Genomic DNA, 21,479 nt, shown 5'->3' with positions numbered 1-21,479 from the left:
TATATATATGTGTTTCATAATAGTTATAATAAAAATAATTTAAAAAAGTACTTACAAGCTAATTCTTTGAGAACCGCGATAAAAACCCTATATATTATATTATTAAAAATACTCATTGCTCATCATTCAAACAAAAAAATACATCATAACAATATATATATATATATATATATATATATATATATATATATATATATATTATATAAATTCACAAACAGGCTTACTGGTGACATTAAGATTAGTTTCGATAAAACAAAATTACTAAAACGTCAGCTTAAGAAATTCCTTGATGTGCTTAACATTAGAAGAAACAATGTTTAGTGTACTACCGACAATAGTTTAATCATAGTCAAAAAACTAAAACCAAATACTTCTCTATCGCTATATTATCATAACGTTGGTGGTGTTACGACAAGATTGGCGCATCTTCATAATGCTATTGCTCAATGCACTAACGTCATAATAGTTCTGATAGAAACTTCTTTGCCAGAAGGTTTTGTGGATGCAGAAATTTGCTTGAGAAACAGCAAAACAACTAAAAATAAATATTAATGGTGTGAAAAATGTATTTGTGCTAGTTTCCTATAAAAATGTTTCAGTTATATTTGATGCAGTTTACATTCCTCCAAAGTCCAGAGATTCTATCCATCCATTTCAATCTATCGCTGGCTACTTGGAAGCATAATAGCGAAAATGGTCTTAGTGTATATTGTCCTTCTTATCTAGCAGTAACGATTGCCAAATATTTTAGCTATCTTAATTTAAAGCAAGTAAACAACTTTACCGCTCCAGAAGTCTGTCGACATTGATACCCCATTTCCTAGATAAAACTAAAACCTCCCAATGATATGTTGGGGAGGGGTGGTTGTACAGCTTGGGAGTCAGGCGAGTACCGTCTCCGGTGGGACGTGACCTGATTGACTTTGAGACATGAGAGTTCCTTACTATGGGGAATATGCATATCTGGGAACAATGATTAACTCCACAAATGATTACATTCAGGAGATCAAAATCAGAATAGAAAAGGCTAGAGAAAATTTCAACAAAATGAGAAGAGTGCTATGTACAAGGGATTTAAAATTGGAACTAAGAGTTAGGTTGGCAGGTGCTATGTTTTTTCGACTTTATTTTATGGAATGGAATCTTGGATCTTGAATGCGACATCAATGAAAAAACTGGATTCATTCTGCTGTGGGTGTATAGAAGAATTCTGAAAATATCGTGGACAGAACACGTCACAAACAAAGATGTTCTGAGAAAGATGAATAAAGAAATAGAAATTTTAAATATAATTAAAACAAGAAAATTGGAATATCTAGGACATTTTACACGTGGAGAAAAATACACCTTGCTCCAACTGATTATGCAGGGAAAGATCCAAGGAAGGAGAAGCATAGAGAGGCGTAGAATGTCATGGCTGCGCAACCTGAGAGAGTGGTACGGATGTACATCAAATGAAATTTTCAAAGCAGCCGTCTCAAAAGTACGAATAGCTATGATGATTGCCGACCTCTGCCGCGGGGATGGTAGTTGAAGAAGAAGAAATAAATGTATGTCTAGAATATTTGTTTAAACTTAAAATAATTCCAATCATAAGTAAATAAAAAAAAATCCTGCTTTTATCGTATATATATATATATATATATATATATATATATATATATATATATATATACATACATATATATATATATATATATATATATATATATATATATATATATATATATATGTAGGAATAAAATATAAAAATGAAAATATTAAAATATTTTATAGAACTCACTTGAACTCCATTTAAAACCAAAGGGCTTCCGTTATCTCCTAAGCAGATATTCTTTCCCAATACTACCGATGCACAAAGTTGGTCCGATTGCATTTTAAATAAATATGAGATTTCACACATTACGACTGGAATAATAGTCAAATTTTGATACCGTAAAACATTGCTATTGACTTGTTCTACATCATTTACTCTTCCCCACCCGGCAACTGAAGCATGTTGATCTTCGTAGGTATTGTCAATATCTGTAAGTTCTGGTAACTTTATAGTGGCAATATATTCTAAAATAATAAGATTTGGATTAACATGAAACAATTATCAAAAAAATACATATAATTATAAAGGTGACCTCAATTAGTATTTTATGACACATCCAATTAACCAAATATTATTTCGACATCATATCGACACAATCGAAGATTCTTTTAAGGGCATTGAAGACCCAACACAGCTTTTAGAATATATTTGGGAACTGTTTGGACAACATCAATTAAAAGTGTACTCTGCGAAGTAAATAAGCTTTCATTATATGCTTCCATTAGAAGGAAGAGCTTCTCTTAACCTGATATATGCAGCCAAATTGAAAAAAATCTAAAAAATACTGCGTGTGAAAATACTTTCACCGATAAATTCCCAAAACCTATATCAAATATCACCCGCTTGGCCAAACATTTCTATCAAAAAAAAAAGTACTATTCTCATCAGTTCAATATTAATATTCCTCAATGTAATCCATACACTTCTTCTTCTTCACGAGCCATATCAGAATTATCCGACGTTTGCGATCTGCATTGCGAAGGTACCTCGATCTTCTGCCACATGAAAAAATTGTCCTGCATTTGATATCTGAGTCCATTCACGAATTTTTTTTAAACAAGAAATCTGTTCCTTCCTATACCTCTATGGCCTTATATTTTGCCTTTAAGGATCAGTTGTAGTATTCTATGTCGATTTCAAATTCTCTATCTTTGTTGGCCCTTTTTAGTACTTCCTTATTAGTTTTTCTTGTTGTCTAAGGTATCTTTAGCGTTAGTCTATGGATCCACATTTCTAGTACTTCAATTCTGCTCATGCTTGATACTTTTGGTGTCCCTACTTCTGCTCCATACAAAAGTACAGACCAAATATAACCATTCTTTTATAACCATAGCCGGCCTAATAGGCCTCATCAGAACGGCTTTCGCAATAGCTCTGAACGTGAAATAAATCTTTTCTGTCTTAGGAAGCAACTCTAACATGGCTTCGTATAGACGCAATGTAGCGACATCTGATAATAAAATACCGGGCCGAAATACGTATAAGCGGATGCGCAAGCGCCCTGTACGTGAAATCAAATCTTAACTGTCTTTTCCTTTTTATTTCAATATACTCTGTACGAGTACTAGAAACCAATTCGCTAAGAATTTTGCTTATTTATAGTTGAGGAGATATGTTGTGGAATGCAATTTTTAGATTCCCCATGCCTCTCATAACATCTTTATCAACGTCTGTTTTGCCTTGCAATTCTTAGAAGGCACAGATTAAAGCGAAATTCTGAATTTGGTTTCGAAAATTAGACTACGATTTTTTTAATTTTTAATTTAATTTTGTATGTCAATTAAAAGTCTAATATTGCTGACTGAATAAGGTTATTGTTCTATGCCAACAAAAAGAAGAAGTGATTAAGACAGGTGCTGTTTCGATAGGTGACAGTTGAAACAACACATGACTTAATTAACAATTTCTTGTCAAAAATGCCGGCCACATGGTTATAATAAAATAACTTTAAATATTGAATAAAAGCCTTGTTTGCCACTTTTCCTCTAGTTGGGAGATGCGTTTGGTTTGTTTTTAAAAATATGTATATGTCCATGTCAATTTTATTATACACTAAGAGATAGTGTCGACATTAAGGTAAGATTAAAATAACATCTTTAATTATGATATTGTAAAGAATGTTTTTCCATTACAGCAAGTTCTGATGAAATCCAAAATTATGTGGCGAAAGCTTGACTTTTAATAAAAGACACTCACTTAGAAGCACCCGTTTTTTATTGCTTCTTTAGTATTGGGTAGTTCCCGGTTACCTTCAACTGTCTGTGTTTATCAGTAACCCGTATATATAAAAGCTTTAAAAAATGATGTTTACAATAACCCCCTGTTACATGCATGGAGGTCCAGTCCTTTTTTTTTCTACAAGCTTTCCCGATGGCGAAATATGGAATTTACCTAATTGACGTGAAAACTTTATATTTTTCTAATTTTTTTGTAAGCTCTTGAGCTTTCTTAGTTTATAATCTGGTCAATGTGATTGTATAAATAAAAAAAGTTGCGGTATAATCTTATTACAAGTGTTTATTGTTCCAGTAGACCATGTTTTGTAAAATTTATTCTCTATCATGAACATATAAATATATACGAGGATAAATATAGTTAAAAATAATTAAACAGATTGAACTGAAAACTACAAGCGTCAAAGAAAATACTCAAAAAATTTAAAGTACTTACTACTTAAAGGAACTGCTACAGGTAATTCAATAACTGCGATATCGTCAGCTAAACCCGAATGTTTATAATCTTCATGTATAAGAAATGATGAGGAAATCAGAGTAATTTGACGGTCTTCGTTGTTTTCCAAATTATGAGCCCCTAAAGTAACATCTACTTCACTAGCGCTATAAAATAAAATAATTATAGTTATTTAGACTATATGCTAACATAAGACAAAGTGATGTTCAAGAGTTTTTATTATATATAGGGTAGAATCTGGTTAATTGGACACTTCAAAAGCCAACACGTCCAATAATTAGATAAGAATATAATTAAGAGATTAAATTCTTAGTTTTTGAAGAAACTGACGAAATAAAGCAAATTATGACAAATAAAGTAATATGTAAAGCCGTACAAGAAGAAAGCCTAGTAGAAGTATTGAAGCCACCAACTACTGTAAATGTTAAATTAAAACCAATACAGCTTTAATTTTTTAATACCTGCATAAAAATAACAATTCAAAACAACACATTTAACTGGAAGATAAATAATTTCCTCGATACGTACACAAGTGTCGATATGGCAATTGTAGTGGGCTAAATGCGATTTTAATGGTTTCTTGAAATTTAACTATTTTTTATACTTTTTTTCTAAATAAATTTGTAACTCTGTAGAATGTAACTCTTGTTACATAGGACAGACTGGGCGTTCATTGAAGGGTAGACTAACCTTACACCGTAGTGATAATAATTTATCTAAGCACGCTTGCGCCTTAGCACAACATGCTATTTCATCAAAACACAAGATAAATTTCGAAGAGGTTAAAATTCTTTTCAATGAAATAAATTGCACTAAAAGACATACAGTGTGTAAAAGCCAAATGGAATAAATTCATTATTTAGGTTACTGTACATATTTATAAAAAATACCGAATCACGTCAAATTTAAATTATAACTTAACATTCTTTAACGTGAAAATGCAACCCCTACCTTCAACGCCCTTAGAATGACAGGTACAACCCCCAATTTTTAAAATAGGAAGTATAGGCTTGTGATATATCGTTTGAAAGGTCTTTTCATTCTGCATTCAAAAAAGTTGTCGCTTTTAAGTTTATTAAGATTAAATAAATTAAAATCATGTGGTTACCGAAATTCGCTAAAATATACTCAAAACTTATTTCCCGTTTAGGTCTTGATAATAAGAAAGTGAACAAAAACCATAGCAGTGTGGTTTTTAGATGGTAACCATTAAAAAACTTTAAAGAATATCCGTGGCAACGTTATTTTAACACGCATTAGTAAATTGTTTTATTTAAGTTGTCCGTATTTTAATTTAAGTAAAAAGTTTGTTCAGTTCAACTCTGAAAAATGGTTAGATTAACGAAAATGCATAAAATAACAGTTTTACAAATGATTGGTTACGGAGATAACACCCGAACACAACAGGAAGTAACTCGCCTATTTTGTGAGAAATTTCCTAATTTACCGCCTATATCCCAAGGAACAATAAGTAAAATAGAGAAGCAGTTTCGCGAGTTTGGTCATGTAAGGCAGATGAAAAAAGCAGCTGCCAATGCACTGAGTGATGAACTCAAATTAGATGTGTTGCTTGAGTTTTAGGAAAATCCACATACATCGAATAGACAGGCATCCACTACATTCAATGCTAGCCATACATCGATAGTAAACATATTAAAAGAAAATAAATTGCATCCCTATAAGATGATACCTACTCAGGAGCTCATGGAAGACGATTTTGATAGGAGAACTATTTTTTCTGAGCAAATGATGGACATGTTGGATAACAATATTATCCAATTAGAAGACGTTATGTTTTCTGATGAGTGTACTTTTTCACTTAACGGTCATGCTAATCGGCAAAATTGCCGCTACTGGGCCACAGAAAATCCTCCCTGGATGAGAGAAGAACACACTTAATACGCTCAAAAGGTTAATGTTTGGACAGGGATTGTAGGAAACAATACCATTGGTCCCTTTTTCATTGAGGGCAACTTGAATGGCAACAATTATTTGGCACTACTTCAAAAGGATGTCATTCCAACGTTGGCAAATTTATATCCTGATCCAGGAAACCCTCAAGTTCCAGCGAATACGATATGGTTTCAGCAGGATGGAGCACCACCACATTACCAACTTATTGTCCGGCAGTACCTCGATACAATATTTCCCAATCGGTGGATGGGGAGGCGAGGATCGATTGAATGGCCAGCGCGATTACCTGATCTTACATTATTAGATTTCTTTTTATGGGGATATGTAAAGAGCCATGTGTACAAAACCAAACCTTCTGATTTAAATGACTTAAAAAAACGAATAACGCTTGCGATTAGGTCGATCACGCCTGTTATGTTAAATAATGTTAGAAGACAGTTTTATTTGAGATTAGGATGTTGCCAAGACGTTCGCGGTGAACATTTTGAACATCTACTTCATTAACATTCATAGTTCTTTTTCGTGTTCTACATTTTATTACGTTTTGCATTACATTTTAGTTTTTGATTGTATTGTAGCGAATTTCGGTAACCACATGATTTTAATTTATTTTATCTTAATTAATCTTAATAAACTTAAAAGCGACAACATTTTTGAATGGAGAATGAAAAGACCTTTCAAACGATATATCACAAGCCTATACTTCCTATTTTAAAAATTGGGGGTTGTACCTGTCATTCTAAGGGGGTTGAAGGTAGGGGTTGCATTTTCACGTTAAAGAATGTCAAGTTATAATTTAAATTTGACGTGTTTCGGGGTTTTCTATAAATATGTACAGTAACCTAAATAATGAATTTATTCCATTTGGCTTTTACACACTGTATTTTGGAAAGGTGTTATAAACTTAAGCATCAAAATGCAATTAACAAGAGAACTGACATTCGTGACTTGAGTCAAATTTTACAGAACTGAATTGTACATATTGATTCTGTAAAATTAATTAAAAAATAAATAAATGAATATAATAAATAAATAAATAATTAAATCATAATGAAAAGTTTGTGAGGTAATAACAATTACTAAATTTTAACATTTGTACAATTGTTATTTAACTTAGAGTTTAGTAATCGGTAAATCGGTATTAAATAATTAAATATTTAATAATAAATATATACATTTTGAATTTATTTACATAACCCTTGATTTGATTGGTGTAGTGAACCAATTAACAAATGATTTATTCTTTTGAATCGTTAGTGCTGATTGATCATGACAGCACAAATTGTGTCCATTGTAATGTGGAGACCCACATTAATGATAGAGGTCAATAAAGCCTAGCATACTTCATTAATAATGTCAACTCACACTAACAATAGCATCACTCCGTTAGATTAAAGTTTTTTGAAATTACCGATCTGTTGGAGCTTTACCAAATATCATTCTTGATAGGGTACTTTCGTAAGTGGCTAAGACACACTTTGAAATAATGTACTTGTTGACACGCCTCTGTCTCATTAAACCGGTAAAGTATTTGCTTGGTATCTCGTTGGTAATATAAACTAACTGCTTCCTTAATACATTGTAATAACGTGGTCGAATGATACTACCGAAAGTCAAATATAAAACCTAATATGTAATATTAAATTATTAAATAGTATCAGTGCTTTTTTGGAACTCTGATTGGCCTCCATATTAGAAAAGTATTCTATTATTACACTCCATGTTCTATAATTCTGTTGTTTTCCAATAATATGTATAAAAACTGACTTAGTTCTGTTTTTTCGTATAAAAAGTTGAATGTTTTAATCTATGCAACTGTATGGTTCATAAGTTAAGCTATTACTTCAAATCCATTACTTCTGTCTTTTAAGTTGCATAAATCTTTTGTAAAGTAAATATTGTGCATTTTTTTTTCTATGGTCTATCAGTAGCTTTTAGCAAAAGCTTGTGCTATTGCTCTAAAGAAATAAAAAAGAATTAATCAAACTTTTCACGTCTAAATCGGTATCAATAGAACGATATAACAGTTATTTCAGTATCTCTACTTCGGCAGACGTTCGAGTTGATTCCTATTCAAACGGAAAAGTGCAACTAATGTCTCCAAAATCTTCCCACTTTCAGTGGTTCGAGCACAGAGGCGCCACCTGTTTGGTGGTGAAGAACTAAACAATTAAATAAATTGTTTTCTGTCCTCTGGGCTGTCGAAATGTGCAAATATTAGTAGCTTTTAGCGAAAGTTTGCTAGCCAGAGTACAGAAAACAATTTATTTATTTGTTTAGAATGGCGTTAAAACATCATCATCATCAGTTGGTGCTACAGCCATTCGTGAACCCTGACCTGCATCAAAACATTCTTCCATCTTTCTTTGTGGAAATCCTGCGTTCTCCATCCCTTTACCCCAATCGCTCTTAAATCGTCCTGCACATGGTCCAGATATCTGAGTTTAAGTCGCCCCATTCTTCTTCTTCCGACCGGCCTATTTAGGATGGGCATTTTAGAAGGATTACTTTCATATATCCGCATAATGTGGCCCACCCATCTTAGTCGGTTTATTTTGATGGTTGTTACGATATCTGTATTATAAAAAAGTCTGTAGAGTTCGAAATTACATCGCCTTCTTCACAGATCTGTTCATTAACTCCGCCATATATTATCCTCAATGGCGTAAAAACAGAAAGTTTTTTCACTCATAACACTAAATTAACCGAAAACTATGACAAATGTTAGCCATAATATAATAAATTTTATGTGATTGTAGAATTGTATCTAGTCTCAACGTTCTTAGTTTTAAAGGTCGATCAGATAATATCGAAAGTCAATGTGGAATCCTTCTTCTTCTTCTTCATGTGCCTTGTCCGTTCGGAACGTTGGCAATCAACATGGCTATTCTGACTTTGTTTACGGCAGTTCTGAATAGTTCAGCAGATGACAATCCGAACCATTGCCGCAAGTTTTGGAGCCACGAGTGTCTTCTCCTCCCTGGACCCCTTCTGCTGTCGATTTTCCCTGTGGAATCCTTAATATATATTATTTAGTGATGAAGTGTTAGTAGATAATATTAAAAGAGAAGTAAATAATCTTACCCATAAACACACCGAGCTGCTGTCAGGACTAAGGAATCACTAATTAAAGATCCTCCACATAAAATTGAGGTGGAATTTATTACAGTACGAATGGCAGCCTAAAAAAACTATCACATTATAAACTAATTAAAAGGAATAACATTGTAACTGCGCACTAATTTGTTAAATATTTATGAACATTCGTGTGATTTTTAGGTATATTAATATTATGATGCATTCATATTTTTTTAATCGCATGCTCTAACATATCAATTATAATTTCAATACCTGTATCATAATGGGCTTCATTATAATATAGTTTTTCATTAAAATGCACATTTTTACTTATAACTCATGACATTCTGTATCAAAGGCGCAACATTCGCAATGAGCAATGTCAAGTCAAATGCATACGCTTTGAAAGTTCACAATGTTTAAACCAACTGACAAATTTTAAGATTAAATTGTTTTAAGAAAATGTCTGAAGACGATAGGGATATTGAACTGCGAACTGCTGAAGAATATTGCGTCGTTACCGAATAGGTGTCTTGTAGAGTCATGTTGTAAGCTTTCGACTTTTATCTTTGTGATGTATTCTGCTGTTTTTTTATCACATATATGTGTTTTCATTCGGATTTTGTACAATAGCAATTTATGATCGCTTCCTATTTCTGCTGATGTTAGTGCTCTTACATCCAAGATTTGTGAGGGGTGTAACTCTCTATTCGACAGAATTTTCGACAGAACAATTTAAAATAATAATTGTAAAAAGGGTTTAAAAATGGTTCAAAATAAAAATATTGAGTAATGAGTTTACGGATTTATTATCAGATGTCGCTATTTGCGTCCATACGAAGCCATGTTAGAGTTGCTTCCCAAGACAGGAAAGATTTATTTTCACGTTCAGAGCGTCTGTGAATAGCCGCCTCTGATGATCCCTCTTAGGGTGAATTACGTATAAGCGGATATACAGACGCACAATACGTGAAATCAAATCTTAACTGTCTTTTTCCTTTTATTACATAGGTGTTAAACTAAATGACAAGTGACAGTCTTCAATTCTGAAGTATTTTTTGACTACAACAGCTTTTATAATGTTCCAAAAATTCCAATTAATTATTCAGATCAACTGATATCATTATCGGTGGCAATACAGCTTGTTATGAGCCAAAGCCTTCTTCAGAACAATTCGTCCCTGTCTCTGGCTCTAACTCCAATAGATTTTAAATCATTCTCTAGGTTGTCTCTCGGTCTTCCTCTGGCTCGTTGTCCCATTGGCCCTCTTCGGTCAAACAATTTTCTCCTTACTGTTCCCTATTCATCTAAGACGTGCTACTTTAATGAATTTTATAACGTCAGGTGTCCCAAAACTTCTATACAACTATAAGTTCTAACACCTGCGCCACAAACCTTGCACTTTTATTTCTGGATATATTCGTCTTAGGATTTTTCTCTTTGAAACATTTAAGCAATTGTTGATAATAAGCAATAAATGATAATAATAGTGTTTTATAGACGGCCACTTTTCGTTTTTTGTTTAGTTTTGCACTAGCACCATTCTTCTTTTAATTTATTCACTGACGTTGTTATCTTTAGATAACAGCAAGCCTAGATATATAAAGGTGTCCACACTTTCCAGTTCTAAATCATCAACTCTTATTCATCTAGGTGTCCTTTGTTGATTATATCCCTAAGACCCTTATTTGTATTAACCGATTTTATTGAGTCTTTGTCACTATTATGCACAAACAAGTGACAAAAGTTTTTTAATGAATATAGAACATCCTTGGAATTTTTCATTACCTACGAAACATTTTAAACAATGAAGATATCACTAACATAGTTTTTAACTGAGACTTGGCTGGGTTTTATACTTCTGGATAATATATTTATTCACAGAATATTAGGTACCAGTGGTACTTAATATTTTTGAAGTTATACTTCTATACGCACGGTCGGCGTTGGAAATTTGCATGAGAGTGAATCTGTGAAACCATTACATATGTAAGATAATGAGTAAGAGAGAGACAGAAGATATATTTTCTCTCTCTTCCTCTCTCGAGAATAAAAATGTTCCTTTTGTATTTAATATTATATATATTATATATATATATATATATATATATATATATATATATAATATTGTATATATATATATATATATATATATATATATATATAATATTATATATATAACATAATATGTATTAACTACTATTTAAATGGAAATAAGCCACAATTAAAGGTTAAAATACGTTTATTGACGTTTCAATTTCCACTTCGGAAATCGTTCTTAAAATACAAACTAATGTTTGTATTTTGTTTATATAACTAATTCCTTTTCTCTTTCTGCTCTCTGTTACCTATAGCATTACATATATGTAATGATTGTGCAGATTGACTCCTATATAAATTTTTAACGGCGAACGCGTGTATAGAAGTATAACTTCTACCGGCAGTCCCACTGGACTGCCACACCCGTTTTTTTTTATTTTGTACGAACTATTGAATCTTCCAAAAATTAGTGTTTGTGTTGGAATATGCCGAAAAAGATTTATGGGTTTTATTTTTTAAGGTAAACGTTTTCTGAAAAAATATAGCAATAAGATACTCGGTCCATTTATAAATAAACTGGATAATGGGAAATTACAAACCGGAATTACAAAAAATTTATATATCCTAGGCCATTGTGTACTGCTAGGCTATTTTTTGCATCGCCAAAAACCTACTGCATAACGTATGTCCCTAAAATTTTCGAAAAATTTTAGATTTAAAAGTATTATTGGTTGTACAAATATTCGTCAAAGTATTAATAGTTTAGTTGGACATGTACCAAAACGCGATATTGTAAGAATTTTTAGTGCTCAAAATATTTCTGTGTCAACGATTCACCAGACAGTTAAAGAGTGCAAAAATGGTATAGGTAATGGATTTTGACAAGAGCTATGACCTTGTAAATGACAGGTAAACTTGTGTACTGCAACGGCATGACTCATAGCTCTTGTTAAAATCCATTACCTCCATACCCTGCGTTAATTTGCCCAACAGTGGAAGACCAAGAGTTGTAACTCCTGCTCGGAAACAGGGATTAATTTAGAGTATGGAGGAAACCAATTAGGAAAGTCTTTGCAAAATGTTTGCCGAAGATATAATGTTTCACGAATTACTGGGAGTAGAATAATTTCTAGAAATAATTTAAAACGATGTAAAAAAAAAAGTACACACTAGTCCAGTTAAAAAAAATTCGTAGATGTTGCCGTGCATTGAGACATATTCATTTTCTTGGTAAAATTCTCATTATTAATGATGAAAAGTATTTTACTTTATCCAATTCCGAAATGAAGGGCAACGACAGATTTTACAGGCCATGTAGAAGATGCACCGGACGAAGTTAGGTTTAAGGGAAAAGTGAAATTTGCCGATAAAATGTTGGTCTGGTGTGCCATCTCAGAAGCTGGTGTTTCACAACCGTTTGTTGGGCGTGTTCACGGTGAAGCTCTTAATGCTGACAATTACGTTGACAGGTGTCTTACAAAGCTTGTTTAATTTATAAATACTCATCACCTCAATGATGAAATCATATTTTGGCCCGACCTAGCGTCATACCATTATGCCAGGAAAACGACAGATTGGTTAACTGGCTAAGAAGCCTAAAATGAAGATCAGCTTAGGCGAAAAATTTTGCAAAAATTTCGTGAGATCGACTTAGTAACAGTCCAAAGGCTTATTGCACATATAAGACCAAATTTACGTGCCATCCAAGATCACGGACCTCTTTCTGTTCTTCAAAAATGGGCGACTACGAACTGCCCCACGCTAACTAGGTACTTAGATAATATTTTTGTGAACATATATAGTTTGTATTTTACTTTATTGTATTCAAAAAGGAACCCAATTCCCAAAGCATGAGCGAAAATTTTAAATGATTAGATAATGAAACTATAACAATATAATCGAATAAAGTTTATTTATAAATCTACATTAACTTATATACAATAATGCTTAATTATAATGTCTGATTAGTGATTAAAGTAAGTAAGAGTGACTATATTTTAGATTTTAAAAGTTAGCTGCATAATAATTGCAAACTGACTTTCTGAAGTCTAATTTAGTAATGTTTTGATTAACGTAATATTCATTTAGCCTATTTTCAATAAAATCAACTTTTCTTTTTGCCGTTTTATCAAGTTTTTTTTTCGAATCTATGTGCAGTTCTAATTTTTACATATACCTACTTCTGCTTGAAAATATAACAAAATGTCTGTAAATTTAAATGGTCAGGATGTGATTTATAAAAACATTCGTTTAATTTCGAGTGAAATGTTTAAGAGATGATGAATTTGAAGCACACATGTAAGGTGGAAATGTTGAATCTTCCGTTAAATAATTATCAACTAGGTAATCACAAAATTGCAAAACTCTGATCTTCTGGCATAATATTAAAAAATTCATCAGAAAAAAAGTCACCAACATCATTTGGATTTAAATAAGGAATGACGAAAAACAATTTTGGATTTTTATATTCCGAGGACAAACCTAAATTTTGAATTTTTCGGTACCAATTTTGTGTTAAATTCAAATCTGTACATATTGTTATTAATGTATCAAAAGCACTTTTGTACGATTTCTATGATTTATTTGTTAACAAACAAAATACTAGAGGAACATAAAAACCATTTTTGTAGCCATGTATAGTAAACATCTGACAAAAATATTTAGAGCAGTATTGAAAAGTTCCATCTACATATAAAGAATCTACATTGCACAAAAAGTAAAGATTTGTGAAAAACTGAAAATTGCGGAATTATTTTTCGTAGATAATAAAAAGTTTTCACCTTTATTTGTTTTTAAATTTAACTTCACTAACACTTGTAGAACTTCTTCCTGTGACTTGGGCAATGATGGTATGGATTTTCGTCTTTCAGCATAGATGTTTCTTCGAACTCAAGAAATGTCTTTCGTCGTCAGCGGTAAATTGCTGAAATTTTCCTTCTTCAATTCTTTGTAGACAATCTTTAAAGGTCTTTCACATATATGTTCTACAGCTTTCCTCTTTGTAGAATTACTAAAAATTTGCCGGTCAACGTGGATATCTGGAGCATGATTATGCTCCACCGATGCTTTTTCAAGACTAATGTAATTTTCATACCCTTCTTTTATCTACACGTTTTGTTGACACCCTTTTTTGCTGCATCGCCGTCTAACTTTTCCATCTTTGGAGACATGGGCCTTTGAATATTTATATTCATTAATTATTAATAAAAGTTCTCCCCTTTAACTAAACATAGTCGTTGGATTCGCCATTTAAAAGTTAAACACTAACGGACAAAACTATACCGTAATACTTGCAACTGAAGTGAATAACTGAAAATATTTATATTTTTACTTTCAACTCTAATCGAATTTAGAATTTCCATTAAGACTTAATCCCCAATTTTCTCGGCGATGGGACAGCAGGTACTTGGGATTAATGGGCCCAGGTAGTTCGTGGGGCAGTTAGATAACGCCGTTAAATAAGAATACATTACTTATATATGTAGACTTAATTTACTATATTTGGTTAATAAAATAAACTTTATTTACAATTAGAAAATACATATTTATTTTTTCCGAAAACTTTAGGGACATGTGTTATTTATGTAGTTCAAAGTTTTTGCTGGATTGTATTGAAAACATGGTTTGATAAAAAACTAAATAAAAAATTATGTGAAATATAAGGTAAAGTCTAAATCGTACATTCATCTTGAGAACATGATATTATCTACTCGTTTTTCCACCTAAGTAGGTATGTTTGTTTTTTGAGATTCCTAGTAAATTCTATTTTAGTGTGTGCTAATATTATAAAGTATAAAAATATAGTTCTATAATAGAAATCTTAATTTGCACAGCTAATTTAGTAGTAGAAAGTTCTTTAGAAATGTTATATAACATATTCAGTATTTATTTGTTTAAATAATGATTCTAAACGCTTACCATATATGGCATCGAATGAGGTACGACTTCCCGTCCATCAATAATTTCAAGGTTACTGGATTTCTCAGAGTTTTTTTGTGCGGGTTTTTCTGCATTAGACTAAAATTAATATTATTAAATAAACAGAAATAACAAATCTATAATACATACAGAAAGTATATACAAAGAATTTAAGAATTAATGTATGGGAAACAAATCTTGAGAACAAGTTTCTTTGTGATTTCTACCAGACTTTATGTCTGATTCTAAGAATCTTAAAGTAGGTATACCTACACATCTTTGCATAGTGCTGCTAATAAACGTCAAACTCATTTAATTAACCAGGGTTAATCAAAAACATAACAAGCTCTCAGTGTAACGTGTAATACTTGCCATAAGTCTGTTTATGGTGTTCTGTGGGAGGGAGACGAAGGGTAGAATCTAGAAATATCTAATGGGACCACAAGTACATGGTTAATAAAATAAGAATAGTATTTCGGTAGTATTAAACTATAGTAAAACTTCTGTTAATGGACATCTCTCCACAACGGAAAATTCTGCTGAACAGACAGTTTTTAGGTCACCGAACATTTTTCATATGTGGGTAAATAGGAAGACACCTCTGAACAACTGACCCTTTTCACAACGACTCCGGACAAAATTTGCCTTCAGTATTTCTAAGAAATTATTGTAATTTTACCTGACAACCACGGACAGTCAGGTAAAGTTGATTAAAAGATTAAAATTGGGGCTCTGTAAATCCAAATATGTTAAGTTTGTTTAGCAGAAAATGGTTGACTTCAATTAGTGCGGTCGTAAATATTATTAAATTTATCTGACTTGGCCCGTTGTTAAGATCTTTTACCTCAGGTAAACCATTGCTACCTGAAACCAGGCCTTTTATACCATTATCTGTTAACCCAGGATGTTTATAGTCGATACTAATTAAAGTCAACTATTTACTGCTAAACAAACTTTACATAACTTATTCTAGCCATAAATCTAATTGTATAAATAGGTACTAATGGTCATAAAACTAGGTACTTTAAGTACATCAAGTTTGATTTGAAAAAAACCCATTTTGGAATTTATTCATACTTTGTGCACATTTCTAATTTAGTTACGATATTCTTGTCTATAAAGGTCGTGGCATATTATCATGCACGTTGCGTTTGCAGCATGTAGTGTTTAGTTTCCGAAAAAAAATAATTTAAATGGTTTTAAATATGAAATCAACGGTCCGGATCGTAGCGTTTCATACACTTAACGTTTCCGTTCAGTATATTCAAAAACAATATTTTACTGATGCCGACGGCTACGTAACGAGTCGTAACCGGTTGGTAAGGATAATGTGAATTAGATGTCCGTCGTTTTCCCCTCGTTGTTTATTTAGGTATTTGTTTGATTTTGATACAGAGTATTTGAAAAAATAATTTTCGAGGCTATTTTATCATTTACGCATCGTGTTTTCATTGCTTTGTTACAATTAAACACGAAAATGATAAAAAATTAGGACTTTTGCACGGATGTGATACCTCTTCTTTTTTAAAAATACTCTTTAGTTTGGTATGTATGGCTTTGTTAAATGTAGTATTTTGTTTTAACTAAAGGTGTAATTAAATTTAAAACATATTCAAACTGAATCCTATTCATTCTAAAATGTCTATAATATTTTTCATCGTCATCAATTAATTCTTTGTATAAAGTCCAGTATTCACCTTCCTTTTTCCTTTCTCTTAGCATTGGACGTACTTCAAACCTTCTTTTTACTACAGTTTTTCGTTCTTCATCATTAAGTAGAAGAGCAATTTCACATAATTTTTGTCAAGAAAAGAGGGATCGTATCTTCACCGAACCAAACTGAAACGTTCTATGTATGAAAATGTGAACGTGCAGTCCGATTGCTTGACTCGAAACGCTACGTGGCGGAAACTATAGGTGCACGATAATATGCCGCGACCTTAAGGGTAACAATGTGTTCGACTAAAAAAAAGTTTTTAAATTTGGAAGAAAACATTTCGGTGATAGAAGCATCTGAAAAAAATAATTATAGTGTGTGAGTTTTGGCCGAATAAAAAAAGGAAAAACTCAAGTTAGTGATTTTGAAGAAAAAGGCCGATTTAGAAAAGGGGTACAGTGAAAGTGAAAATGTTCAACAAAAAAAAGAGGATTAAAACTGAAGGTGTTGCGAAGTAAGAAGTAAGAACATTCCATTATCTGACAACTATCAACACCGCTGATAGTTGGAAATCGATATAAATACTATTTTAAACAGTTAGATATAAAAACGTCATTCCTGAATGGAGAGCTAAGAGAAAATGTATATATTTATGCAATAGGCAGAAAAAATTGTAAAATAAATAAAGTCTTGAAGCTAAATAAATCACCTTATGGGCTAAAGTAAGCATGAAAATATTGTAACATCAAAATAAATGAATATTTACTTAAAATGTGCTACAAAAGATCGGAGGCTGATTACTGTTTGTACACAAAAGTTTTTAAACATGAAGAAATAATCTATTTGTCAATATTATGTAGATGATATTGTAATAACAGGGCCAGACTTGGACAGAATTGAGATATACAAGAAAATGTTAATTAAATAATTTAAAGAAAAACAAGAATTAAAACTCAAAATAACAAAAGATTGGAATGTGAAAATTTATTATGTAAATACATGATTGCATTTGGCAGATTAAGGATTGTATTGGTTCAGAGAGCGGAATTTGAATAAATAGTGATTTAATTTGAAATATTTTTAGATTTGATTGATTTTAGAATTTTAATGCTTCTGCTAAAAATCATACTAACAAGCTGAATTTTGCTAAGGATATTAATTTTGTGATCCCAAAAAGATGCAAAATTTTTACCATTTCTACCCTCCGGCTACACTCTAAAAGCCCCCTCTTAGGGGAGAAAACGGAAAAAATCGATTTACCAAGAATGTGTACGCCGCGCTGTAAAATAAATGTTTCAAATAAAAAATTTAGCTAAGATAATTTTGAACAAAAATGTTTTTAAGTAATCTTTCTGTAGAATAAATATTATTTCTCTTAGCAACAACGCTTGAAGCTTCCGGTGATTTTCACTGTCAATTACTCGCGCGAAATCAATTTCAAATAAAATTTGTATCAACTCGACGGTAAAAATTCGATATCTTTTGATCAGTGTCCTATTGACAAAAATCAAAATGCGTTTTAAAGGTGGTGAAAAGTGCAGCTTTCAATGCAATTTATTTATTTTGCTGAAAATAAAGTCAGTTTTTATAAATCTGTTAAATAAATATACGTTGTACAATTTTTGAGATTTTTTCCAATTCTCATGAGATCACTTTCACTGAGCGGTCCCTACGAAATTGTCATTGTTAAAGCCTAGTCTTTAAAACCTATAACAAAAAATTCAAATTTTGAGTTTTGATTACATTTGTTGCCAGAACTCAAAACCGAAACTTTAACAATGAAAATGCCATAATGACCGGTTAATGGAAGTGACGAATTTTATTGATCTTATAAGAATATAATAATGTTGGATAATCATATAATGTTTATTAGACTGCTTCCATCAGGAGTTCCATATAGTGGAACTATAGGAGTAGTTTACACCTGCATGGGGTTAATTAACTAGAACTCACTGGATACTCATAATTACTTAATTGGTTCTCTAAGTACAATAATAGAGAGAGTACCAGTTGTCGGATGACAACACTAGCTTTGACTGTTAACACTTAATTCTTAATGATTAATGATCTACTCTCGTTATTATCCAGCTATTTAACTCAGGTGCATTTGTTTATATAATAATGTCTTACTAATATAATTTGTACCCAATATTAAATAAGCTTTTAATTACATTGCAAATTTAACTAGGTCAGCGCCTCGGTAAGCGTGTTCTAGTTATCGATATTTTCAATGTCATAAACAAACAATCGCATTGAGCAATAAGCAATGATTAATATTATTAAAAGGATTTAAAATTTTTAAACTGAATTGGGTTACTTAGATCTGATTTCTGGATGCTTAATTAAACCCCGTTACAAGAATGGTAACAAATGGTAAAAATTGCGAAATGTTTATTTATTCAACACCTTTATAGAAACACACTCTCTTTAACTGTCTTTGCCTTTAAAACGCATTTTGATATTTGTCGATAGGAGACTCTGATCAAAAGATATTAAATTTTTACCGTCAGTCGTGTTGATAGAAATTTTATTTAAAATTGATTTTGCGCGCGTAACTGACATTTAAAATCGCCATCGTTTCAAGCGTTGTTTCTGAAAGAACGGTTCATTCTAGACAAAAACTGCTAATAAACATGTTTGTTTAAACTTATCTCAACTACATTTTTTATTTGAAATCGATTTTTTTCCGTTTTCCGTTTCATCCACCCTAAATATAGGGGTATTATAGAAGGAAGCCGGGGAGTAGGAAAGGTAAACTTTTTGTATATTTTTGGGGTCCCAAGATTGACATTCTCAGCAAAATTCAGCTTGTTTGAATGATTTTTAGAGGTTCATGGCATTTTCGTCTTTGACGAATGGAGTATAATATGTACTTCTTTTATTTTTTTGTTTATTAATGACCAATAAGAGAGTTTCTTTATGTGCAAAATTAAGGAAAGTACTAAGACAGCGTTTAAAGTGTACTACTTCCCTTAATCCTTTTTATGGTGTTCCTCCTGTGGCCGTGACGTGCAGAGTAGTGACATGACATGACAGATTATGTATAGATTTTAAGGTTATGTAGAAATATGTCATGAGGCCATAAGCACATGGTTGATAAACATTAAATATATATTTCGATTGAATATTAGGGTACTAAATAAAACTAAGTAATAATAATAAATAAATATAAATAAAGCTAAGTAGTTCACAAAACTACAGTAAGAATACTAAAACGGAATTTGAATATCAAGTAGAAAGGTGCTATTTTGACCATATCTGCTGACTAGTTAAATAGACAGTACCTGACACAGAAGAAATAACTTAGAACTGATAAAGAATGGTGGACATATGTTACGGAAACTAATACATAAATTAATCTGCAGCGTAGGATCATCATCCTAGAGGACTGCAAATTAAGAATCATACTTCCTATATATTAGAAGGGAGACAAAAGACTCCCTAAAGTGGGTGAAAATTACAGAGGTATAACATTTTTAAATGTCGTCTATAAGATATTATATGCCGTTAACCTTTTTTTATATATCCGTTTTCAAAGAAAATATTAGAAAAATGTTAACAAGTATACACGAAAAATTGCTGAATATAACATATCAATACACAACCTGTAGGTTTATCGATTTCAAACAGACATTCGACTGAACATATAGGCAAGAGATGCTAGGTCTACCCAAAAAGTTAGTCAAAGCTATACAAATGACCTTGGACGATTCCAAGGCTATGGTGCGGTTAAACGAAGATCTGACAGAGACATTTGGTATTGAAAATGGAGTAAGGCAGGGTACGATCCTGCCATAGGGTACGTCCAAGATGAACGCTGTTTTTCAAAGTCAGAGAGCCGGCGGAGATCCTTACCGAGTCAGTGTGCAAATAATTCTTCGAATTTAGGCTGGCCTGGCTAAAATGCACCTGCACGCTAACAACCGATGCGCTGACTCAGACGTTTACCGGAATAAACGTTCCATTCTGAATTCAGGTACCTAACACACTGATGAGGTATTATACTCCTCGTAAATATGTCGTATCTTATTAATTGGATTTGTATTCCTACTGATTGTTTTAACTTTATTAAAACATCGTCACTAAGCAGCAAAAGAGCTTTAGCCTGTTCTCTTGTACAGGGATCATTCAACGCTCTACACTGTCTACGCGAAAAAGCAGCGTTCATAATGGCCATATTCTACACGCCACTCAGAGTCACACAGTCGTCCCGAGAATCTAAATCGGACTACCAGTCTTCATGTTAGACGTACCTTAACTCCACTTTATCAACAGTTATTTTGTTGTCCTCTATTCTTCTGGTATTTTATTGGCTTATAATCTTGTTAATTAACGTTGTTAGTTGATCCGTCATTGCTGCTCCTCCATATTTCAATATTTCAGTTGGTATCCCGTCTTTACCTGCTGCTTTTCTGTTATTTAGTTTTTCATGTGTTTTTTGTATTTCATGATTGCTTACGTGAACTTCATGATTTATGGCAATTTCTAGTGTTTGTGGCTCCAACATAATTTGCTTTTCCTCCATATATAACTTCTTCAGATAGTTAATCCATGCATCCTTTTTGATGTGTTTTAGATCTATTA

General features: G+C 32.0%; 1 protein-coding gene across 1 annotated transcript in view; it reads right to left on the bottom strand.

Annotated features, from left to right (window-relative positions):
- The window catches only part of LOC140433939 (uncharacterized), a 50,912-nt gene that overhangs the window by 3,638 nt on the left and 25,795 nt on the right, over window positions 1-21,479 (bottom strand). The window contains exons 7-10 of the mRNA XM_072521911.1: window positions 15,239-15,337; window positions 9,287-9,384; window positions 4,268-4,434; window positions 1,784-2,061 (exon numbers count right to left, since the gene is read on the bottom strand). Coding sequence (XP_072378012.1) covers window positions 1,784-2,061; window positions 4,268-4,434; window positions 9,287-9,384; window positions 15,239-15,337 — 642 coding nt within the window. The remainder of the gene's footprint in view (window positions 1-1,783; window positions 2,062-4,267; window positions 4,435-9,286; window positions 9,385-15,238; window positions 15,338-21,479) is intronic.

This window comes from Diabrotica undecimpunctata, chromosome 2, assembly GCF_040954645.1.
Source record: "Diabrotica undecimpunctata isolate CICGRU chromosome 2, icDiaUnde3, whole genome shotgun sequence".
In the NCBI taxonomy this organism is placed as follows: Eukaryota; Metazoa; Arthropoda; class Insecta; order Coleoptera; family Chrysomelidae; genus Diabrotica; species Diabrotica undecimpunctata.
The sequence above is the reverse complement of the archived record's forward strand: the minus strand, read 5'-3'. Positions and strand labels throughout refer to the sequence as shown.